At 36.9% G+C, this 23,267-nt stretch overlaps 1 protein-coding gene across 2 annotated transcripts; it reads right to left on the bottom strand.

The window, feature by feature from the left end:
• Positions 1-639: 639 nt before the first annotated feature.
• Positions 640-12,535, bottom strand: LOC127162358 (membrane-spanning 4-domains subfamily A member 8-like). 2 transcript variants are annotated; one of them, XM_051105157.1, is made up of 8 exons: positions 12,453-12,535; positions 10,846-11,056; positions 10,380-10,496; positions 10,214-10,282; positions 9,604-9,708; positions 8,913-9,029; positions 1,014-1,091; positions 640-910 (listed from the first exon to the last, which is right to left on the bottom strand). In XM_051105157.1, exons 2-8 carry the CDS (start codon positions 11,029-11,031, stop codon positions 833-835), a joined length of 750 nt encoding a protein of 249 aa, XP_050961114.1. In that variant the 5' UTR covers positions 11,032-11,056; positions 12,453-12,535; the 3' UTR covers positions 640-832. The 2 variants fall into 2 exon arrangements, with proteins under 2 accessions (XP_050961114.1, XP_050961115.1); XM_051105158.1 differs by having other exon boundaries at positions 640-907.
• Positions 12,536-23,267: the final 10,732 nt, after the last annotated feature.

The raw sequence follows: 23,267 nt of genomic DNA, 5'->3' as shown, positions 1-23,267 counted from the left end.
AGGATTCAATGGTATGTAAATGTTTGAGTAGCTGGTATAAATTCATTTATTTGGTCCTGTGGAGTTTATGTAAACATCTGTTATGTGAAATAGTTTATTCAGGACAGTACTAAATAAACATATGCAATTTTTATGATCCCCCTTTGGTAAAATCATTAAAATTTTGCATAATGTGCAAGTGGCATTAAATGTATAAGCAAAAATGTAGCTTTGGATGCTTTTTGAGTGTCAGAGTTAATGCTTAAATAAATGACATGATAATTTAAAGTGATCTAAAATACTTCTCAGATGTAACTGTAATTTTATTAAAGCCCATTTTAAATGTAACGGTAATAAAATACACTTACTCATACTTTAACAGACATCTTGCAGATGCTATCTGGGGTAGGTCTGCAAGATGTCTGTTAAAGATCTTTTGATCTGGAAAGCATCTGCTGTGTACAAACATCTGACAGATGTCTGTAAGAGGTCAATTTTTTTTCTAAAAAAGATGTATGTGTGCTATCAGGGTACCCCTATGCTTATGGGTTTTCTTTTATACGTCACAAATATTTACATATATGAAAAACTGTGCAAACAATACAGTGAGAGAAAGGTTTGTTTAGTTATTTGTAAACGTAAGCAATAACTCTTGAAATAGAAATTGAGTGTTTTAATAAAGCTATTCCATGTAAAATTGTGGTGCAGTACATATTGCAGCATGTTGGAAAAACACAAGCACTAGTTTCTAAAACAATTTATAGAAATTTATTATTTAATATATTGTATTATGTTTTATAATGCATTCCTGTGTATTTTCTTTTATTAAGGAAAACTGTCCACTTATTCATAGTTATTTGGATTCGCTGTATGGTGGAGGAGCATCTGCAAGCTGGTGATGAATGGAAGAGCTGCTGGCCACAGGTATCTGCTAGAACACACACACACACACACACATATATATATATATGTTATATTTTGTCTTTTTGTTTTGACACTCATTTTACTCAAACTGGGGATCAAGCGTCTCCTACCTCTGAGCTGTTAAGATCATGGAAATGACTGGGCCAGAAACCAGAGGGCTGTGGAGGTAAAACCTGAGCAAACTGCACCTTTGGAAAAAAAAATGCAGTGTTTTATGCCTTCTTACTGTGAGATGTCACACATGCAATTACACTGGCATGTTTCTAAACCTCACAGTATTTTAAATGAAGTAGGAAAAAGCAAATGACAGATCCAAATCCTTCTGAAATGTCCTGGTGTGGATTTCTTGATTTCACAACTGAAAACTACATGACATTTCTTAGAAGATGGTAATGTTGCTCTTCTTGAAGCAGATAAACATTAAGTTTCCTATCGATACTTCACTCGTACCTTGTCTGCTTAGACGCTATGGGGAAAAACTCCTTTTTCTCTGAAGACTGAAGCCTTTTTCAATCATGCAGTGTAACTGCACAGCCATTGGTCCGTGCAGTGAATTAAAAACAAACTAATGGCTCGGTAACGGCAACAAAGCCTGCCAGAATGAGTCTCGCTCTTCTCTGCTGGTGGATCTCCTCCAAGGAGTTTCTCTTCTCTCAACGAAGCTTGGAGAAAGAAACAGCAGAGTCAGGGAGCTATGAAACCGGGTCTGAGCGATCTTACGCCGGCGCTTTCTCCCCACTGCACTTTGCCCCTGTACAGCGACAACCCACTAGAATTAATCCAACCCCTTGTCATGTGGGCTGAGGCCTGGCAGGCCATTCCCAGAGTGTCAGACTGGGGTTTGGGGATAATAAAACGAGGCTATACACTTTAATTCGCTCAGAGACCCCCGTGTTCAGTGGCGTGGTCTCCACCTCATTTCAGAGCAAGGATGCACACGTCTTGTGCACCAAGGTGATGAATCTGCTGGCTAAAGGAGTCATAGAAAAGATCCTCCTGTAAGTCTGTGCAGGGGATAGGTTTTGTTCGCTGGATCTTAAAGGTAGTTACTTTTTACATCCAAATTGCCCTCCACCACAGACGATTCTTGAGATTCGCCTTCAAGGGAGTGGCATATCAGTACACGCTCATTGTCTTTGTGCTGTACATAACTGTACATATTATCTCACAGATCCTTTCTCCTCAGCCACTTGGATTACCTGGGAGTCAGGGTCAGTTTTGCCAAGGGCACGCTGTCTCCCAGCCAATGGCATCATGGCTTCATTCAAATTTGAAGCTCTCGCCTTCTTAAGACGTTTCAAAATATTCTGGGCCTCATGGCTCCTGCGTCTCTAGTGCAAGAGTTCAGTCCCATGGGCCTGCCTTTGTGTCAAGGTTCTTGGAAAGCCCCTTCAGTACTGGCTGAAACTGTAGAAAAAGAGTTTTTCTGTCCCATGCCTGGCAAGACATTTTAAACGATCTTTATCTGAAAGCATCTCAAGGTTCTTGGAAAGATCTTCATATGGATAAAGAATAGGGCTATTTGACATCCTGGAAATTGTCTGCAGAAAAAAGGTGGTTTTGGCAGATGCTTCTAACTGCAATAACTAACAAATCTGCTTTCGGGCACTGGTCCAAAAAGGGAAGTCACCTTTGGATCAAATGCCTGGAAATAGTGGCAGTATGTTTAGGCATTCGCACTTTTCTGCCCGATCTCGAGGACACCATGTCTGCTTGGACAACATGATGGTGGTGTCTTATATAAATCACCAGGGCAGTTTCTCCTGAAAGCGCCTCTTCATTCTGGTAGAGCACCTCTTGGAATGGGCTCAGCTCATTTTGCATTTACTGAGATCAACGCATGTGCTGGGCAGACTGAACCAAAGAGCAGACATGCTATCTCGGAGCAAAGTCCTCTTGGAAGAGTGGATGCTTCACCCTTCAGAGGATTCAGGTAATTTGGGGGTTCTTTGGCAAGGCAGAGGTTGACCTCTTCGCCTCAGAAGACAACTCTCATTGCCCAGTTTATTTTTCCAAAGACAAGCATGCATTGGGCCAACCTCCTCCTTTACACTTTTTTCCCCACAGGTCATCAGGCAAATCAAGGATCAAAAACACAAGGTTCTGTTAGTGGCCCCACTCTGGAGGAACCAGCACTGGTTCACAGAGCTTTCTCGGGTGCTCTCAGCAGTCCTGTGGCCCATTCCCCTGAGACAGGATTCCTCTCTCAGGTGAATAGAACAATACCTGTGGGCTCTGCACCTGTGGCCTCTCGATGGGAGCCTGCAAACCTCCCCAAGAGTATACTGAATACATTCCCTCAGGCTAGAGCACCATCCATGAGATGGCTCTATGCCCCTAAATGGTCTGTCTTCTCCACCTGGCATGTAGCCCGCAGCATAGACCCAATTTCATGTGACATATCTCTGATATTGTCCTTCCTGCAAGAGCTGTTGAATAAGGGTCATTCCCCTTCCATGCTCAAAGTCTATGTAGCAGCCATAGCAGCCTCTCATGCTCCTATAACTGGCCAGTCAGTGGACAGGAACAACCTAGTTGTTTTTTATGGGGTCTAGGAGGCTCAAACCACCTCATCCCATCACCGTCCCTTCAAGGGATCAGCCCACAGTGTTGAAGGCCCAGAAGAGCCCTTGCCCCCATCTCTGATGTTAAAAACTGCTCTGCTACTGGCCTTAGCATCAGTAAAACACATGGGGGACCTGCAGGCACTCAAATTTGCCTGCTTCAAATTCAGTCCCAATGACTCTAAAGTGGTCCTCAAAGCAAGGCAGGGCTATGTACCTAAGGTACTCTCGACTCTGTTCAGAGCTCAGATAATAACTCTTTTGGCACTTCCTCTTTTGGAGCAAGACCAAGAATTTAACCTTCTCCGTCCTGTCAGGGCGTTCAGGAGTTATACTAAGCTTTCCGCTCTGTTCAGCCGGAACAGTTGTTTGTATGCTTCAGTGGCTGCACCAAAGGGCTTCTGGTCACGAAGCAGAAACTGTCCAAATGTGCAGCTGATACTATTATGCTGGCATACTCCTCCTTGGGCCTAACATGCCCCATGGAAGTAAGATCCCACTCAACTAGAGCCGTCCCCAAGTCCTGGGCTTGGTCTAGCAGTGTGTCCATTGCAGAAATTTGTGTGGCGGCCGGCTGGGCCTCACCGTCCACATTTTCCAGGTTCTGTAATCTGGATGTTCTGGCCTTGTGGGCCCAGGTCCTCTCTTCTTAAGGTGGGCTCACTCTTAACAAATCCAGTTCTTGGCAGTTGCCTCCTTCCTGTACACTCTTGGCCCTCAGGTGAGTTCAGAGGCTGTACAGATTTCTTTTGGATGGAAACCCTCTGGTGCTTGGGGCGAGATCAATTATTAGTCATTCCTCTAGCATAGCACAGGCGGGATTGTACCGGTTCCCCAAAGTGTCTTAGCAGATGAAGTACGAGTGAAGTACCAATAGGGAACCTACTCGGTTACTAACGGGAACAAATACTGTGTTGCTGGCCATGCTATGTAGCTGCACAACTCAGTCGTCGCTTCAGTCGAAGTAACCTGAGGATCCTATGGCGAAATGCCCACTTATATAGCCAGATGGCCCCACCCATTCTGGTGGGCTTTGTTGCCATAGGTTCATGCAGCTCTGCTACTGAGCCATCAGTTTGTTTTTAATTCACTGCATGAACCGATGGCTGTGCAGTTACACTGCGTGATTGAAAAAGGCTTCAGTCTTCAGAGAAAAAGGAGTTTTTCCCCATGGCGTCTTAGCAGACACAGTACTCATTCCCATATCTCGGGAAACCAAAGTTACATTAGTAACCCAGTACATTTGCTAACAGCTGCTAAACACTATTAAGAGAAAAGGCAGTGTTCAATAATTCACACACGATTAATCAGTCTTTAAATTTGTGACTTCATTTACATTTAGCATTACATTACATTAGAAGCGTTTATCCAAAGCGACTTACAAATGACGACAATGGATGTAAACTAAAGCAAATGGGTCTTTAGTAGGGATGCACGATATTGGATTTTTGCCGATATCCGATATGCCGATATTTTTCGGTTCATTTTGGCCGATGCCGATACCGATACCGATAAAAAGCATACCCGGAATACACCACATGTTGTATTATATGCCGACTAATAAATTACAGAACGTTTAGCAAACACTGAGGAATCAAATACATAAAAAGAAAGCCTCCATAACCTGAGACAAATGGCAAAGATTAGCTTTTCAAAATTAAAGTAAAACTAAACTGACTGACTGTGACAGTGCTTGCATGTTTTTTTTTTTTGTTTGTTTGTTTGTTTTTTTGCACACTAATACCAACATGTTCATTGGTTTACCAAGCAGTCTTTTACTTGAAAACCAAATCCTGGGTCCGCCTTTGTTTCCTCAGTAGAAAATACTCCTGCTGAAGCAGCAAATACAAACCAGGATCTATGAAGCGATCACACCAAAAGCACCTCTGGGCATGATCAACGTGGAAAGTAATAGAAATTTAGTCACTAATTCATGTTTAATTATAATTTCCACAAATAGGCTAATTGTTTCATATGCTGCACTGCGCTTCTAAAGGGACACGAACAGGACAAAATTCATGACTACAACTAGGGTTCCTACGATTTATTCTTTTGTTAATTTGTAAAATAAGGAACGAATTAATAAATCGTATGGAATTTTTAATTCACTGCCACGAAATCTTTTATTTTCCACCCGCATGTTTACCACAGTAAGAGATACGAAAACATGGATTAAAAGTGAATGACAAGATAATAAACCTGCGAAATTAAAGGGTGAGATGATGAGGATTTGGAAGAAACTATAAATATTATTTATTATAGTTCGTGGAAATGTGTAACCTACCGGCAAAACAGAACACAACCGCCTATTGCTTTAAATCTATGGGCTCCAACGGCATGAATCCGACCATGGTCGCTATGTATAACATTTGCCTGCTAACCAATTATTTAAAAAAGGCTTTGTACCTCATTTGTGTCATAATACTCACGTAAAAATGTTCGTATGAGCAACGGTGTGTTCTGCCTTATCGGTGAAAGAGGAAATACTTTTGGGATCAGTTTATTTTAAATGCTGATCATGTCAATTGCAAACATTGCGATCGTGTTTCAAAATACAACAACGAGCACCGTGAAAGCATTTAAAAAAGGCACATTCAACGGTCTAGTGACTGGTATGAAACAGTAAAATGATCCCAAATTCTTCATTTTTTATCAGATGACCATATTTACATCTATTTGTTTCATAGTCATGCTACTTGCTACTAAGACAAAAAAAAAAAAAAAAAAAAAAAAAAAAAAAAATATTAATTCGGTTGAGGACGCTGGCATTTCGAGTGGCATTGCACATCCTGTCATGTCACTATATGTCACTACAATAGACGCAGTTTGCATTAAAGTTAACATTTAAACGACAATCAATCATGGAAATGATCGAAAACTGACATCCCTACTTCTTGCCGAACAGGCATTATAGGACCTGCCATGTGCTATAATTGTTTGCTCTGTTATCACACACCAAAGCCTCATTCTGTACATCCATTCTCAGTTTAAATGCAGCCATTGAAATCAGTGAATGCAATTACCATTCAGGCAAAACTTTATTTCAAGAATGAGCCACACTGCTGACCTGATCTAATCGCTAGCGCACCCTGCACAACATATTTCCCTTATCGGCAAGACATATCGGCATAATTTTTCATATCGGGCCGATGCCGATATTTACTTTTAAAGCCATTATCGGCTGATTCCGATATCAGTCCGATAATATCGTGCATCCCTAGTCTTTAGACTCATTCTCTGGTAAGTGATTAAATGCACTGAATCCCAAGCACAGTTTGAAAGTGTGAGGTGGATTATTTTTAGAGAACCAGGTTTGTTAAATTATTGTTTGCTCAATTATTTTTTAGTTCTATCAAGGGGAGAAAATATCAGAAAACACACAGGTTGAACGCAGGCCTTGGGCCATACTATATTTTAACTATTTAAGCACATGGTCTAAAGTGCACAGGTGCATTAGGGCGCTCTTTAAATAACAAGAAAAAAAAATTGTTGGTCAATGTCACCGTCTATTTCAGTTGCCTCAAAATAGCAACGTGACAACAATGCATCTGAACCTCGTTTTCAGACCAGCACACCTACGGGCGCACAGACCCTCAGACTCTCAGGCACCACAGAAGTCCATTATAAGGAGAAAAATTCTGGAGTGTTTTCCTTAATAAATATAAATTACTTTACGACTGAAGAAAGAAAGACATGAATATATTGGTGAGTACATTTTCTGTAAATTGTTGTTCCGAATATGAACTACTCCTTTAATCCGACACACAGGTAGAACTCACATTGAGGAGTCTGTACAATCAAACACACAAAGAACTGAACTTAAGTAGTGGAGATAATGTGACACACACCTAAATGTAAAGATTAAATCAAATCAGATCTGTGCACACTCTAATGAATAACACATTCTGTGTTGACCAAGGATTCGTTTAGAACTACAAGCATGCACAGAAAGTGTTAAAAACAAACATAGCAGATATGTGAGACTGACAGAGTAGTTAATCATCAATAAATAACCTGATGAAAAAATATTTCATGTTTTCGGTGTTATATACCATCTACAACAACATTAAGAATTATTTTATTAATTTGTGTTCATATGGGGTTAAATCTATGCATGCAAAACAATGTGGCATGAAAGTTTTATGCAGTATGTTTTTAGGGCAACTGTTTACCACGAACTCTATCTCTGCAAGTGTTACAAGTTTAATGTTTGGGGATGCAATATGAGCTAAGCTCACTTTATTTACATTATTTACATTCACATAATTTCAAACACTGAGTGTTTGAACATTTGAGATTAAAGAATATAAGAAATAAATATTTGTACCGTAGTGTCCCAGTATATCTGCAAGATGTCTGCTAAAAATCACTTGTTCAGGAAAGCATTTGAGGTTGTTAAAATATCTGACAGACGTGTGTGACATGTCAGTTTTACATACCCTGATAGCACAGGTTAATTTAGATGATGAGAGGCTTGTCAGCAAAATGCCATTTAGTTTTGCTTTACTTATTCATTTCAGCTCAACGTTTGTATTCTGTATTCACTAGCCTAATTTGCATTTTACTTTATAGTTTAATATAAAATAAATGCTATTGTTTAAGGTTAAAGGGTGTTTTCCTGTTTCGTTTCTCTGTGTTGTAAACTCTACCCTGATAGCACATGTACATCTTGGTCTGCATTTACATTTGTGATATGTATTTTTTTTTAGAGTATTTGCATACTGCAATACATCTATTAGAACATTTTCTATCAGATGTCAAATAGACGTCTATTAGACATGATTTAGAATGTATGTAAAACTGACATCTTAAAGACATCTGTCAGTTGTTTGTACACAGCAGATGCTTTCCAGATCAAGTTATCTTTAACAGACATATTGCAGACGTACATGTGCTTTATGGGTACATTCTAAATTATAAACATCTTAAAGACATCTAATAGACGTCTATTTAACATCTGATAGGAAACATCCAATAGACATATTGTAGATGAGCAAACACTCTAAAAAAATATGTCTTGCAGATGTAAATGCAGACATCAAATAGACATCTCTGTGATGTACATGTGCTATCAGGGACGTGTGCTATATGGCACATACATCACAGCATTTATATCTGTAAGACGTATTTTTTTAGATTGTTTGCTCACATGCAATACGTCAATAAGATGTTTCCAATCAGATGTCAAATTGACGTCTATTAGATGTCTTTAAAATGTTTATGATTTAGAATGTATGTAAAATTGGCATCTTACAGATGTCTGTCAGATGTTTGTACAGAGCAGATGCTTTCCAAATCAAGTGATCTTTAACAGACATCTTGCAGACGTATGTGTGCTATCTGGGAACTGTTTCCATTTTAGATACATATCTGGCAGGCTCAGTTGACACACACACACACACATAAGTTTGTGAAGTTCTGATTAATTTTTGGCTCATTTCTCACCTGAGAAGGATAACAGCAGACATTGGTTTTACAGGCAAATGCTGACAGACAGATAGAGATGATAAACTCAAGTATGGCGAATACCAACAATACACATCTGATTCCACTGAAAAGAGTCTGAGAGAAAAATCAGCATTAACACAAATAATTAAAATCAATGTAATATTACATTTTTATGGCCAGATTTACTAAACAAGACAAATTAGCATGACAGCACGATCACATAAAAGCCCCAATCTGAGTGGAAATTTCATTAAAGAACACAAACGCAATGTTTTTTTTATTTCCATAATGACCAACACAATCTGCAGCGCAAACTAGCATCTGGATTAAGATGTACTTTTTTGGTCATTACAGAAATAACATTAAATTGTTTGTTGCAAATCACATTGCTTGATTCACTTAAATAATTTTGTGCCTGAAATGGAAACTCTTACAAATTTGCATTGCTAATGTTTTTAGTAAATGCTGTCAGTAGTTTTTAATGCCAGAGGAGGGTTTACACGTTAGTAAATCTGACCTTGATAGGTCAAATTGAACTGAGTTTACAGTTAACATACAATGTCAATGTCTCCTTGGACTGTAAATTATGAACAGATGAGATTAATGCGTCTGTACTGACCACACAGTGATCTTATAATAATTACTAAAAATTACTAAATAAATGTCATTATAAAAGCTGATGACATACCTGTGAATAGTAACTTGGCCCTATAACCAATTCCAGTGAAATCATAGTAATGGCAATGCCTGCAGTTATAATACTGAAAATGTTCATTCCAAGTGAAGCATTCACCTACAGGCAGAAAAAAACAGATTAATTAATTAGCAAGAACTTTGAAACATTGTGTTAACATGTTAATATACATAGAAAAGTAGATGGAGTGTGATAAAAATGCACTTTTGGCACAATGTGACCTTATTATTAGTTGCTGAAATTTAATTGGCTGGAGGCAGCCATGTTTTTTTATGTATACCAGTCATATTATGTTTTGACATCCACCAAAGAAGATTCATAATAATTCTGAACTTTACTGAACTTTACTGATCCCTACAGTGTTGAGGCGTTGCAGTGCCTCCTATAGGTCCAACTTTGATGCAGTTTGGTGTGACTTCTCCAACAAGTTACTCAAACATGCAAATTACAAATTACATTATTATATAGGGTAGAAAAGAGACAAGAAGAAGAAATCAATTTAAACCAGTACAGAAAATCAATACAAACACAACAAAACAAAACACTATTTCTGTAATTTTAGCATGGTGCTTGGACCCCTAAAAGTAAAGTGTTGTGTACATACCAGACACAAACTGGAGGGTGAATTAATTTTTTTTTCTGCAGCAACGCAGAGTGCGCCTGCAATAATGTACTGAGAGGAGAGAGAAAGACAAAAATTGAGTCTTGCGTTGGAATATGTAGCTTGTATTATGAAAGACAGAACAATTAATTGTATAATAGTTTCTTACGATGAGAGATCCCCAGTAAGGAAGACCACTAATGACAAAGACAGACGGATAAGATAGATAAAATGCAGAGACAGTGCCAATCAGGAAAGTCAGCACACCGATCATTATCTGGACCGTCTGTGACAGAAAATGCAAGTCTTTAATATAGTGGAACACTATAAAATATACAATATAGATTTATGGCAGCTGTATTTCTCAGAAATATTCTTCAAGTGTGTTTGTGGATGTGCAAGATCGGATTACTTTTCTTCTCTGTGACTGATACACTGTAAAGTTTATTATTTAAATAATAAACCTGATCTTATTCTGGTGTCTTTCCTGTCACCAAGACAATAAGATATATTCTTCAATAAAATTTGTGTATGCTTTTTTAATGTGTATAGTTTAGAATTTATTCATGTATTTATTTGTTTACCTAACAGTGACATGCACAAATATAACAAAACAATTATTTGACATTTCTCACCCCAAGGTCTTTTGGTTGGCCTTTCAGAAATGCCTGAAGTCCACGAAGAGGTGAAACTCCTGCCACCTGTTGTACATAAACAGGCACAGGAGCATTTGTCTCCGTTGTAACAGGAGTTGTTTGTGTTAGTGGTTGAAACTGGATGATGAGTGTTGAAGAGTTCATGGGTATGACAGTGCTGGACATCCTGGTTTCTGAATCTCAAACTGACCTGTACAAAATTGTAGTAAATCAAAACATGCAAACAATATGATTATGAAACAGCCCATGTTTAAATTAAGGCAGGGGTGCCCAAACTTGTTGTTAAGAATTAAGCTCCAACTTGTGTCAGCACATCTGCTGGAAAGTTTCTAGTATGCTTAGTAAAAGCTTGATTAGCTGGTTCAGATGTGTCTAATTGGGATTTCCAAAAACACTTGTAAAAGTGAGCTACCTGCCATTATAGGTGTGATTATTACTAAATAAGTGCAATAATAATATATTATTACAATAATAATAATACTTAATTTGAACAGCAGTCCTTAGCCATCTTCAAGAAACTTGTCACAGCACTTGCTCTTTTGTTGGTTTTGATTGCTTCTGTCATCCAACTTGTCTCAATAATAATTGAATAAAATTTAAATCAGCTGTTTTGAAAGAATCGTTTGACTGGATTCAATGAATCACTCATTAAAACAGTGATTCGCCTAGTGGCGGTTTTAGTTTCATATTTATATATTTATTCATGACAAGTCTAAACCAGCCTAAAAACACACTTAACAAAATATTGTTTAATTATCGTTATTGACAAAAATCCCCCTAAAAATATTATAGTATTTTTGTCAATATCGCACCCCTAAATAAGAGGCATCATTTAGGTCATTTGGCACACAGACACTCAGAGATTGTGTGCATGCATATGTGTGTGCATTGGTTTAACCTAAAAAATAAATTAATTAATAAATAACAATAATAATAATAATAATAATAATAATAATAAAACTTTTGACATTGTGGGGCCTGGAAAACAGCTCATAAACCATATTCATTTAATAAAGCTAACTATTTTGTTAAATAGAAACGTGATTAAAAATTAGACAAATTTTGTAATCATTTGTAATCACAGGACCCACAATATTTTTTTTTTACAACTCGACCACTGTAAGGAAAATATTGGGTAAGAGAACAACGCAAGACTTGCGCAAGACTTCCGATTCAATATCTGCTGTTGGGAGATAATACGGTAATAATAATAAAGTAAACTGTAAAACTGTTTGTGCTACTAACAAGCGTGCGTATAATTAAGACAATACATATAAATAATTTGATTATAAATACAGAACATTTACAAACGGCCGCTCCCAACTACGGGAAAAATAAAGTGAATAGCGCTGTGGGGAAGTGTGTAATGTTGTGGAGTGTTTCCCGATTCCATCCCCCTCTCTAACATTTCTATTCAATGTGGTGTAAATATGAAATATATATTTTATGATAAACATTCGCTACTTATAACTTGAGTAAACACTTCGCAGTAAACTCGAGTTAAGTGTCAAACACACAAACACACATCTAATCTCGAGACATTTATATGACAGCATCATATTATGAGAAGGACATATAGGACTTACCGATAGATAAGACAGAACTTGTAAGCTTTGGTTTACAGCGTTGAGAAATGGGCTCTTATTCAGTGGTGCAACTCTCTTTTAAGAAGTGGGTGGGACAGGACAGGACATGTGTGTCTATGTTGAGGGATTTTTAATCTTACATGTACTTCAATAAAATGTATTCTTGCACAATCATTTCTGGATGGTATATATTTCCTGTCTTTCTTCATTAACAAATGACTCTTGAGTCAAAAACACAAAGCGCGGCATACCTGTCAAGTATCCCGTTTTTGCCGGGAAAGTATTTTAATTTTATATTGTAGAAATTAACGAAAAAAAAAAGTCCCCCAAAAAAAATCTGAGCTCTGTCACTAGCCTGCGATTTTGCCACCTGCAGAAGCCTACTACAGGTACTGTAGGTGGCAGTTGTCGGAGGTGAAGGTGAGGTCAGATGATGAGTTGATGAGTGATGGCGGGAAAAAGAAGAAAAAAACAGACAGATGATGGACGCCAGGATTGAGAAGGAAGGCACTCCTGCCAAAAAACCAAAACCCTCATGTAAATTCGCGATCAATGGGACAAGAATTTATATTTCTGAAGAAGAGCAGGGTGGGGGACAGTCACGCGTTCTGTAAAATTTGTAACTGCGACTTTAGCATCGCACACGGGGGAAGGAATGATGTATGCCAGCACAAGATTAATCTCAAGATTAACCTGGATTCATCAGTTTGTCCAATAATGGCAGACAGGAAACAAAGGAGCTGCCTGAAGTTCAGGAAGTAGTGCAGCTGTGCATAAAGCCAATTGTAGTTTATAAGTGGTTGACAAGTGGTGATTTTAGCTTTCTTGTTACCTGTCTTAAAATGTAAGGGATACTGGAGCTTGGTTGGGGTGGTGGGACTGCTTGCGGCGGGCGCCGGAAAATTTCCCTTATTTTCAAATCCAAAACTTGACAGGTATGGTATGAAGCGCGGCCCAGTTCATTAACGAATTGTTTTTACATTTGTTCATAATTCAGACAATAATTACTGCTTCTCGGCTAACTCGTCCTCGGAGAAATCTAATTCAGTCCGGATATGTCTGAGATTCATTGTTTGTGATCCGATTCTCAGACCGCTCGTACAGCTGTGTATCTCAGACTATAAAACCCCTAAAACTATGCATGGGGGGCTTTCTTTGGGTTGCCACCACTCAGGCAGACCCCATGCCAACCCTTTGCCACCCTAAAACTTGATTCTAGATCCACCCCATTACCATATAACTGTAAAGAATGATAAAAGTTAATCAGCATGCACTGATTAAAGTTGCAATCAAAAAAGTGACCAATTTATGTGCTTCTGCAACCAACTGAGTCTAGAACTCTGGTCAGTCTGCGTCTGATTATAGGTTGGCCCGCCACTACTTAGGCTAATTATGTACATAACAGAAACCCTAATTAATCCTGCGTTTTACCAATGTTTGTCGCCTTTCGTAGGGACAGTGAGCGGGATGGATCGGGTCACTATGAATCTGGGTGCCATCTGCGCACCTGCCTTGGGTGGATCAATGAGAGAGTGAGTGGGTGGAACTAAAATCTGCAGGATGGAACAGTGTTGGAGACCCCTTTTTTAGACTGGCAGAAAGAGGTTGCGTTAAATGAAAATTGTCTGTCATTGACTGAAGTTTTTTAACAGTGATGGAAAAATCTGAAGGCCGTCTGTCATTTTGACAGATTACACTGATTTATTGTAACTTGTAACTGTAATTCCCACCCTGTCCAGTAAGTGGCGAGTGCACTCCAGTGTGGCAGCAGTGATGTTTTCCGTTGTCTTTTTTCATTCTCAGCATGTTTTCAATGTTTAACACTGTAAAGCAGCTTTGCTACAACCTGTTTTGTATAAAGCTCTTGACTTGGATAATAATAGATTATGAAGTAAGCGTGTGCTTACCTGTACATTTTCTCACTAAACATGAATCAATCCATTTTCTGGCATGAATTCTTATGCAAGTTTTTACGCTAATTATTTTTCACATATATATGAGTTCTCTCTTGTGTGAATTCTCATGTGAGCATTTAGATTTCCTTTTTGTGAGAAGCTCTTCCCACATAGTTTGCAGGCATACAGCCTCGCTCCGGTGTGAATGCTGAGGCTACTTTTATGACCGAAACACTTTCCACACTGATCATACTTGAACGGCTTCTCTCCAGTGTGGATGTTCATGTGATATCTAAGGTTCACCTCTGTTGTGAAGCTCTTTCCACACTGATAACATGCAAACAGCTTCTCTCCATTGTGACTTCTTGTGTGGTAATTAAGGTTTTTTATGTGTGAAGCTCTCTCCACACTGTGTGCAAGTGTAAGGTTTCTCTCCAGTGTGGAGCCTCATGTGGACTTTCAAGGCAGTGTTTCTGAGTACATTTTTTTCCACACTGTTGGCAGATGAACAATCTTTCTCTAATGTGAATGTTCATGTGGTAACTCATTTGGTAAACTCTTTCCATAATGGTGGCAAATGTAAGGCTTTTCTCCGGTATGAACTCTAATGTGGATTTCAATTGTTTTCGATTGAAACTTTTTCCACACTCGTGGCAGATGAATGAGTTTTCTCCAGTGTGAATTCTCAAGTGATACTTAGGGTTTAGTTTTGCTCTGAAGCTCCTTCTACACTCTTGACAAGTGAATGGCTTTTCTTCAGTGTGATTTCTCATGTGTTTTTCAAGGTTTCCTTTTTGAGTGAAACGCTTCCCGCTCTGTTGGCAGGTGAACGGCTTCTCTCCAGTGTAAACTCTCCTGTAAACATCAAGTTTCTGTTTTTGGCTGAAACATTTCTCACATTGAGGACAAGTGAAATAACCTTTAGATTTGGTCTTCTGACCTATTTTTTTGTGAGGAACCTTTTTCAGTCATTACGGATTTTTTCCCAGTCATAAAGTCATGATGTTTCTCACAGTGATCTTTTTCTTCAATTTCATTAAGTTCTTGACTTTTGAAAACCAAAAAGGACAAACACAAGTTAACCCCAGTTTAATGGCACAAAGCAACAGACATCCAAACCAACATAAAGCACCAAAACCAACAACATATATGCAGTCCAAGGAAGCTGGCAGTTCACTTAACCCAGAAGAACTAATAAATTATCCATGTCTAAAATATTAGAAAAATAGCATCACCTCAATAAGTGATGAATTTCAGTGAGAATTTAAGTCTCACTGTACCACAAAAACTTTCCTTACTAAAGTTACATCTTTCTTTTAGTGCTGTCAGACCACAAAACTTTCCTTAATAGCTTGAGACTTATGTTGGCACTTGTGAACAAGAATTAACCTGGTCTAGGTCCTGTCAGATTGCTACCATTTGTATGTGAAGAGATATCTTATCAAACACAAGTATGGTGTGCTACATGGCTCTGTACTAAGTCCTTTGCTATTTTCACTGTTTATGCTTACCCTGAGTGACATTATCTTTAAATTTCAGTTATGACAAGGATACTCTATTTTCTATTTCATCCTAACTTGACAAAACTTAAGTTTTCTCTTAAAACCTATTTACAAAGCTGCTGAGGCAAACTTCTACTAAGGAATCGCGAGAAGTCTTAAGCTAAGAGTAAGGGTGGGGTTGCTATGGATGATGTCAGCATGCTTACTAATGATGCACACAGTGATTGGCTGATACGGGAGGGGTCTCTATCAGAGATTTTGTATTCAAATAAATAAAAAAATATATATTAAAATGTTGCCACATTGAAATAAAGATTTTACAATACAGGCTAAGTGTCATTAATTAAACGAGTATATGTTCAGATAATTGTCAGCCTTTTACATGTTTATAAAATGTTTACATTTCAGGCAGATTAATGGCAACAGCCATTTGCCTTGCTGAAAAAGACAGTAAAAAATCAGTACATAATTTGCAATGGTTTTAATGGTTATACTAGGAATTGTATTGGCTTTAATAGTAACTTTAATGGTGCTTACTGGTAATTGGTCGCCTTCTGTTGGTGGCTTGTTAAAACCATTCAATCTTAATGGAACATGTCCCAAAACACACTGCAGGAGACCATTTTTAATGGTTAAAAGTTGATGGTTTGTAATGTTTGTAATGGTATTTGTAGTGGAAACCCTTACAATTTCTGATATGGTTTCTATTTATTTATTTTTTTAGCAGAGAGGATAGTTTGTGGTTTGGTCTTTGTGACTTAGAAGTCCTCTTCATTACTCGTAACATTTCACAGATTTAGGAGCTAGTTTTTACTTTTAAAGCAAAGATTTAGGAGTCCTAAATTTAGACTGACACGCCCATTAATTTGTATGATTTTCTCCTAAATTGTCCTACTTAATCCTACTTAAAATATTTTGTGAATACGGGCCCTGATATTTTGATGTCTTTCAAAGGGTTTTTTTTCTGGACTTTCGTGAGCAAAGCAATTTGTCAAAATCTGTTACTCAGACACATGAGACCTTACTCAATGACGATCAGCTCAGTGTCATCCCTGACCTTTCCATTACAAGTTTTGAGCTAGAGGTGGTTGTCATTTCTATACTTGAAAGTGTCATTTGCCAGCAAACAAAGTTAAAGAAGTAGAGGGACATGGAGAACGCTGAATGTGAGAACAGTCTCAGAAAATATGGAAATCTGGAATTAACTTCCCTTCAAGACTGTGCTGACTTTGTTTGGCTCTACCTACTCACGTGAGCAGTATTTCTCACATATAACCATCATCAAGTCCTACCTGTGCTCATTGTTGACTGAGGAAAGTTTGAACACCTGCTTGAAATTGAACTTTATCACCTATGAACCAGGCTACTACAGTCACACTAATTGTAAGTATGCCCAATGGAAATGCACTTTATTATGGACATGTTTTGTGAAAGCCCTGCACAAAATGTAATTTCTTTATCATAGTAAAATAACAGTTTTTGCAATGGCTCTTTACCAAAAATGAAAAAAAAAAATCACCAAACCTGTTACAACATATGCTATATTAAAATACTACACATAATTTAAATGCTTATTGCTTTACATGTACTTTTCAGTGTTTTTCAGCCCTTCCTGCACTGTCTGCCTATGTTCTCTCTTCCGCAATCCCTGTCTGACTCAACATTACATGGCTAAAACACACATTGGATAGCAATCGGAAGTTCTCGTACACTCGATGGTGGTTTAAAGTGAGTTTTTAGTAAAAGCGGCATTTAAATCTTATTTATTGTCTTACGTAGCATGATGCTACAGTGTGCATGAATGGTTAAGTAACTAGGGCTGTCAGTTGATTACATTTTTTAATCCAATTAACTACATGATGTGTAGATTACATCATCTAATCTATTTTTCCATTCAATTAATCGAAAAATAAATTTGAATGAAAATACCCACGATAGATTATTTTAAGCTATTGTTTTGTTAAATGAGAAAGTATCATGTAGACATTACAAATTGTAGCTTAAGAAATAATTATTTTACTTATTGCAACAAAATTTCTTACACATAAACGTTTAGCAAACAATCTAAAAAACATATGTCTTGCAGATGAAAGCGCAGACATCAAATAGACATCAGGGCTAGCTATCAGGGCTAGTGTTGCAGGCTTATTGGCTCACTGATGTTGACAAGATTAACCCCTTAGGTATGGGTACTGAATGACAAGACGTTTCCTAGATAGCACATGTACATCTGCAAGATGTCTGTTAAAGAGCAGATGATCTGAAAAGCATCTACTGTGTACAAACATCTGACAGATGTCTGTAAGATGTCAGTTTTACATACATTATAAATCATAAGCACCTTAAAGAGATCTAATAGATATCTATTTGACATCTGAAAGAAAACATCCTACAGACATATTGCAGATGAGAAAGCACTAAATAATATGTCTTGCAGATGTAAATGCAGACATCAAATAAATGTCTCCCAGATGTGTGAGTGCTCTCAGGGTTTTCAATACTCAATGGTAGTGAGGCAATTCAGTCAGTGCTTAAAAAGTTTGAACGTGATACCCAGCCCTAAAATTACCAAGCTGTCTCAGTGGTGAAATGTCATTATTTTGATAGTATGCTGCTGTGTTTGACACATGACTTATTTATTGTTTGATTCAATTAATATTTACTATTGTTTATGCTAGCCTTTATGTTATCATGCTGCTATGATAATAAGTGTTTTTCCCCTTCTGGATTTTATGAGGGTCTGAATATTATTAGTTTTCTTCAGTGTAGCGTGATTAGTGTTGAACACAGAGAGACAACAAACACTGGTCATAAAATAGAAATACAAACCGAAGATTTGTAAAGAAAAATGTTGGAGTTGGACATTTTAATAAAGATCAAATGAGTGAGTTCAGCTTTGAGAATGAAAACCAACCTGTTTGTTGCTCAGTATCTTCTTGTTTCAGACTAAATCCTTGTTCAATCTTCACATCTTCAGTCTCCTCTTTAATAAACACCATCTTTATAATCATGTGTTGCAAATATCTCAGTCACTTCACCAGGAGTTTTTTTTTTTTTTCTGTGTTTGGACACTTTGTCCTGTTTAAGAAAAATAAATGCAAACTTAATATTTGTTTCTCAATCAGCTCCCTAGTAGAGTTGTCTCTACACTGGTAAGGGAATCTGTCTGGGTTCATGGCTGAATGATCTGCATAGCCAAAGCCACACCAAATGAGAATTACAAATTAATAAAATAATGTAAATTATACAGAATCAGATTATGGTATTCAGTATTTTTTTATTTTTTTACTTTTATATTTATATATAACGGTGTAAATGCAAAGAGAATAAACATCTCTAATGACATAAATGAATGAATTCATAAGTGAGTGAATTAATAAATAAATATATTAATTTGTTCTCTTTGCATTTACACTGTTTTAATAAACATTTTATTCAGTTGACCCGGTTTTTCAAAACGTTTTGTTTCTCCATTACTTTGTACCCGTGACAGAATTTACACTTAAATGATTCATGATAAAGGGAGCGAAATGAGACGCAACTCCTTTCGTAAAAAATGTTCAGTACTGTTACATTACTATATTACGTAAATAATAATTAATAAGTTCACAGCTATCTAAACCGGTTGTACTGATTTCAACACTCTATAAGCCTAAAAAACAAACCTTTCTTCAGCCGAACCACAGATGCAGGAGCGCAAATATTGTCCTATCCTAACAAACCATACATCAACGGGAAGCTTATTTATTCAGCTTTTACGTGATGTATAAATCTCAATTTCGAAAAATGGACCCTTATAACTGGTTTTGTGGTCCAGGGTCACATATGTACTAAGCTTCTGAGCAATGCTTTGATTCAACCTCCCAATTTTTCTTTTTTTTTTTAATCAAAATGTGCTTTTTACCTCAGCTTTTTACCTTGCGCAATATATTTTTAATTTTATCTTTAAAAGCAGTCAAGATGTTTTCAACATTTCAAAACACATTCTCATGTTAGCAGACAGATTATACGTTCACATGTGACCAACAATTCCTCAACAAATATAGAATATCCTAATCAAATATTATAAAAATATTCATCTGACAGAGGTGACAAAAACCTGAATTTGTAGTCATTTTAACTGTCAAATAAAATGAATAAATCAGTTACTGTATTAAAACAAACACAACAAACGGTGAGTATGTTATTGTTTATAAAAGATTCACATTTAAGTATTATATCACTGGAACACAAATTATTTATTTTCTCTCATCTCAGAACAGTATGTCTGCTGTGCATCTGCTATAGTAACAGGGCAACTTTTATTTTACTTTTGTTTTAACACTATGAACTGCAGTGATTATATGTTGCGATTGAACTTAAAGCAAAATTTGGTAGTTCTGTATGTTGTTTGAGGGATTGGCATCATCTCTTCTCAGGTGTTCAGTCATCTCAGATCTTCGTAAGGGTTGAATCCAGACTGAAGCTCCTGTAATTCCTAGTTACTGTGGCAGAAACAGAGAAGTAAAGTCATTACTCACAGTTACAAATGTACTTGGGTATTTTACTCGTGTTTTTACACATAATTCACACCTTCTGTGTACATTAAATTTAAGTAGGTTTTTGACTTTGAATTTCAAGCTGAAACCATATCAAACAATTTCTCAAATTAAATAATTATAGATACTGTTTTTTTCAGACATTAACATTTGATATCCTTTAATTATGTTAATCATTAACAGAACACTTTAAATGATGTGACTTACCATTATTTTAAAGAGTTTCCAAATAATATTTGTTTAAAATGGTCGATATTCACTCTCACAACCACACTGTCTTTGAAACAAAAAAGCATGTTGAACTGAACTGAAAAAATAACGCATTGTATTAAGTGTTTTTTAATGCCTTGCATTTTCAGAGCTTGCATTTTTAGGGGCTGAAATTTAACATAGTTGTTAATTTAAGCAGTGAATATTTCAATTCAAAAAAGCTGACGCATTTTCATAATTAAAAATTCAACAATTCATATTCACCTCCCAGAATTCACTTCCGAAATATTCAGTCTGTTTAAAAATACAGACTTTTAATAAAATTTAGACATCAAAGTGGTCAAATTGCATTATAATGATAATATAATTCCAATTTTATAGCTAAAAAAGCACATCATATCTTTGTATCTTTTTTTACTGCTTGCCTCTGATCTGCACATGCTTTCTCCTGTTGTCCACAGAAAGGCACTTCCGCTCACGTAATTAAAAAAATTAATGATAATTTTGTTTTACTGACTGTCTCTTTGACTAAAATTTATTTATTGGTCTCTTTAATGAATAATTACTTATAATTATTATATATACACAAGTGAATATTGTGCAAAGTTTTTGTTTACTTACCAAAAGAGAGAAGCACATCCCTGTTTATTCAGTGGTAAGAAACGATTGTAATGTTATCCTAGGTAAAGTCAAATGAATGTTATTCAGTTTTTTTGTCTGTAAAAATAAAATTCACATTTTTAAAACCCAATATTTTGTTGAAGTCATTGTTATTTGGTGCTTAAGAAATGTATGGTACATGGTAGTTCTAATCTTATTAACAAATACGAGAATATTGACGGATAATTCAATCTGATGGTTAAATGTGCTCTGATTAAGTTAAAACAAGACATGGTTTGTAGTACTGATTATTGAGGTCCATATCCTTTTATGCCGCTTACTCTATGGGATGCTGGAGTGCTGGATGATTACTGACATACAGCAGTGATGTCGAAGTGAGTAGGTTAGGAAAACGTTCTGGGAACCTTTAGAGAACTTTTTAGAAACCTTCTAGGAATGTAAAGAGAACGCTCCCTTTAGGTTAGGGGAACATTCCCGGAACCTACTGGGAACGTTCCTGAAAAGTTTCTCCAATGTTCCGGGAACATCTATTTATGTTAAGAAAACATTCCTGGCTAACCAGTTGGAACATTCTTGGGAACATTCTGGGAACCAAAAATTGTTAGCTGGGGTAATACTGGGGTTGTCATTTGTTACCACAACTTTTGTTGTGTTCAGGGGCTTCTGACCATCCTAAAAAGGTAGAAAATCAATCTTTTTTTTTTGTGTAATCAGGATAGAATGTAAAATATTTGAAACAGGATTTTGGTCAAACTTAGGCAAATAAATGTAAAAATGTTTGAAACAAAATCTATGAAATCTATGATGAAAGGCCAAAAAAGTCCACCCCGTTAAAGCCAAATAAAAGATTTAAGATTTTCAAGTTTGGGGATTGCATACATTATCTTACAAAACTGATACTGGTCCCTTTGACCATTTAAAGTCTTATCTGGTGATTGTATATAAATTGTGTTTTCAGATCCAAATGTATGAAAGATATTTTTTGTTTGATACTCGAATGAATTTTAATTGTCACAAATTTATTTATTTATTTATTGTGACAATATAAAATCGTCATTAAAAAATCTTAACGGTGTGGACAAAATCATAACAGGATGGACAAAATGATCTCTACTTCAACTTTAATGTAAATTATTTTCACTACTGCCATGTATTCTCGCTGTCCAATATGATTTCAGATTTTACATTTATGCATTTACACTATTTTATTTTACCTAAAAATGGAACAAATGCAATTAATCTTTTATTTTTTTCATATTACCCATACTAGAGTGGACATACTGAGGCATCATATCAGATTGGAAACTAGAATGAAAATTTTCCAGCTTTCATTTGAATGCACAGTATTCAAATTCACAGAGTGGACAATACCTTGAGGAACACTAAAAACTGTTATTATAATTGTTACATTTTATTGAAAAACATTAGAGACAGAAATATCAGTTACATTTAAAACAATGTGCAATTAAAAACATATAAAAATAATTCTAGTAAGCATTATACAGATAAAAATGAAGTAGTTTTAATAGTATATTGTATGCTGCCTTCTTTTTTTGCCACAGGATCTGAGACCAACAATGTTTCTCAGATTGACAATGCCTCTGAAACTGTCACTGCCTCAGAGACTGTCACCACCTCTCAGAAGGACATTGCCTTAGAGACTGGCAATGTATCTGAGACTGATGATACCTCCGAGACTGATGATACCTCTGGGACTGCTGATCCCTCTGAGACTGACAATACCTCAGAGACTGGCAATGCCTCTCAGATCGACATTGTCTTAGAGATTGCTGATGCCTCTCAAACTGGCACTGTCTCTAAGATTGTCAGTGTAACTGAGACTGCCACTGCCTCTGAGGCTGCTGATGACTCCAGGACTGTCACTGCCTCAGAGACTACTGATACCTCTGAGAGTGCTACTGCCTCTGGGGCTGTCATTGCCTTTCAGACAGACATTGCCTCCGAGACTGGTGATGCCTCTCAAACTGGCGCTGTCTCTAAGACTGCCATTGCCTCAGAGTCTACTGATGCCTCGGACATTGCAGATGC

The sequence above is a fragment of the Labeo rohita genome, unplaced genomic scaffold (genome assembly GCF_022985175.1).
Source record: "Labeo rohita strain BAU-BD-2019 unplaced genomic scaffold, IGBB_LRoh.1.0 scaffold_906, whole genome shotgun sequence".
Lineage (NCBI taxonomy): Eukaryota > Metazoa > Chordata > Actinopteri > Cypriniformes > Cyprinidae > Labeo > Labeo rohita.
The sequence above is the reverse complement of the archived record's forward strand: the minus strand, read 5'-3'. Positions and strand labels throughout refer to the sequence as shown.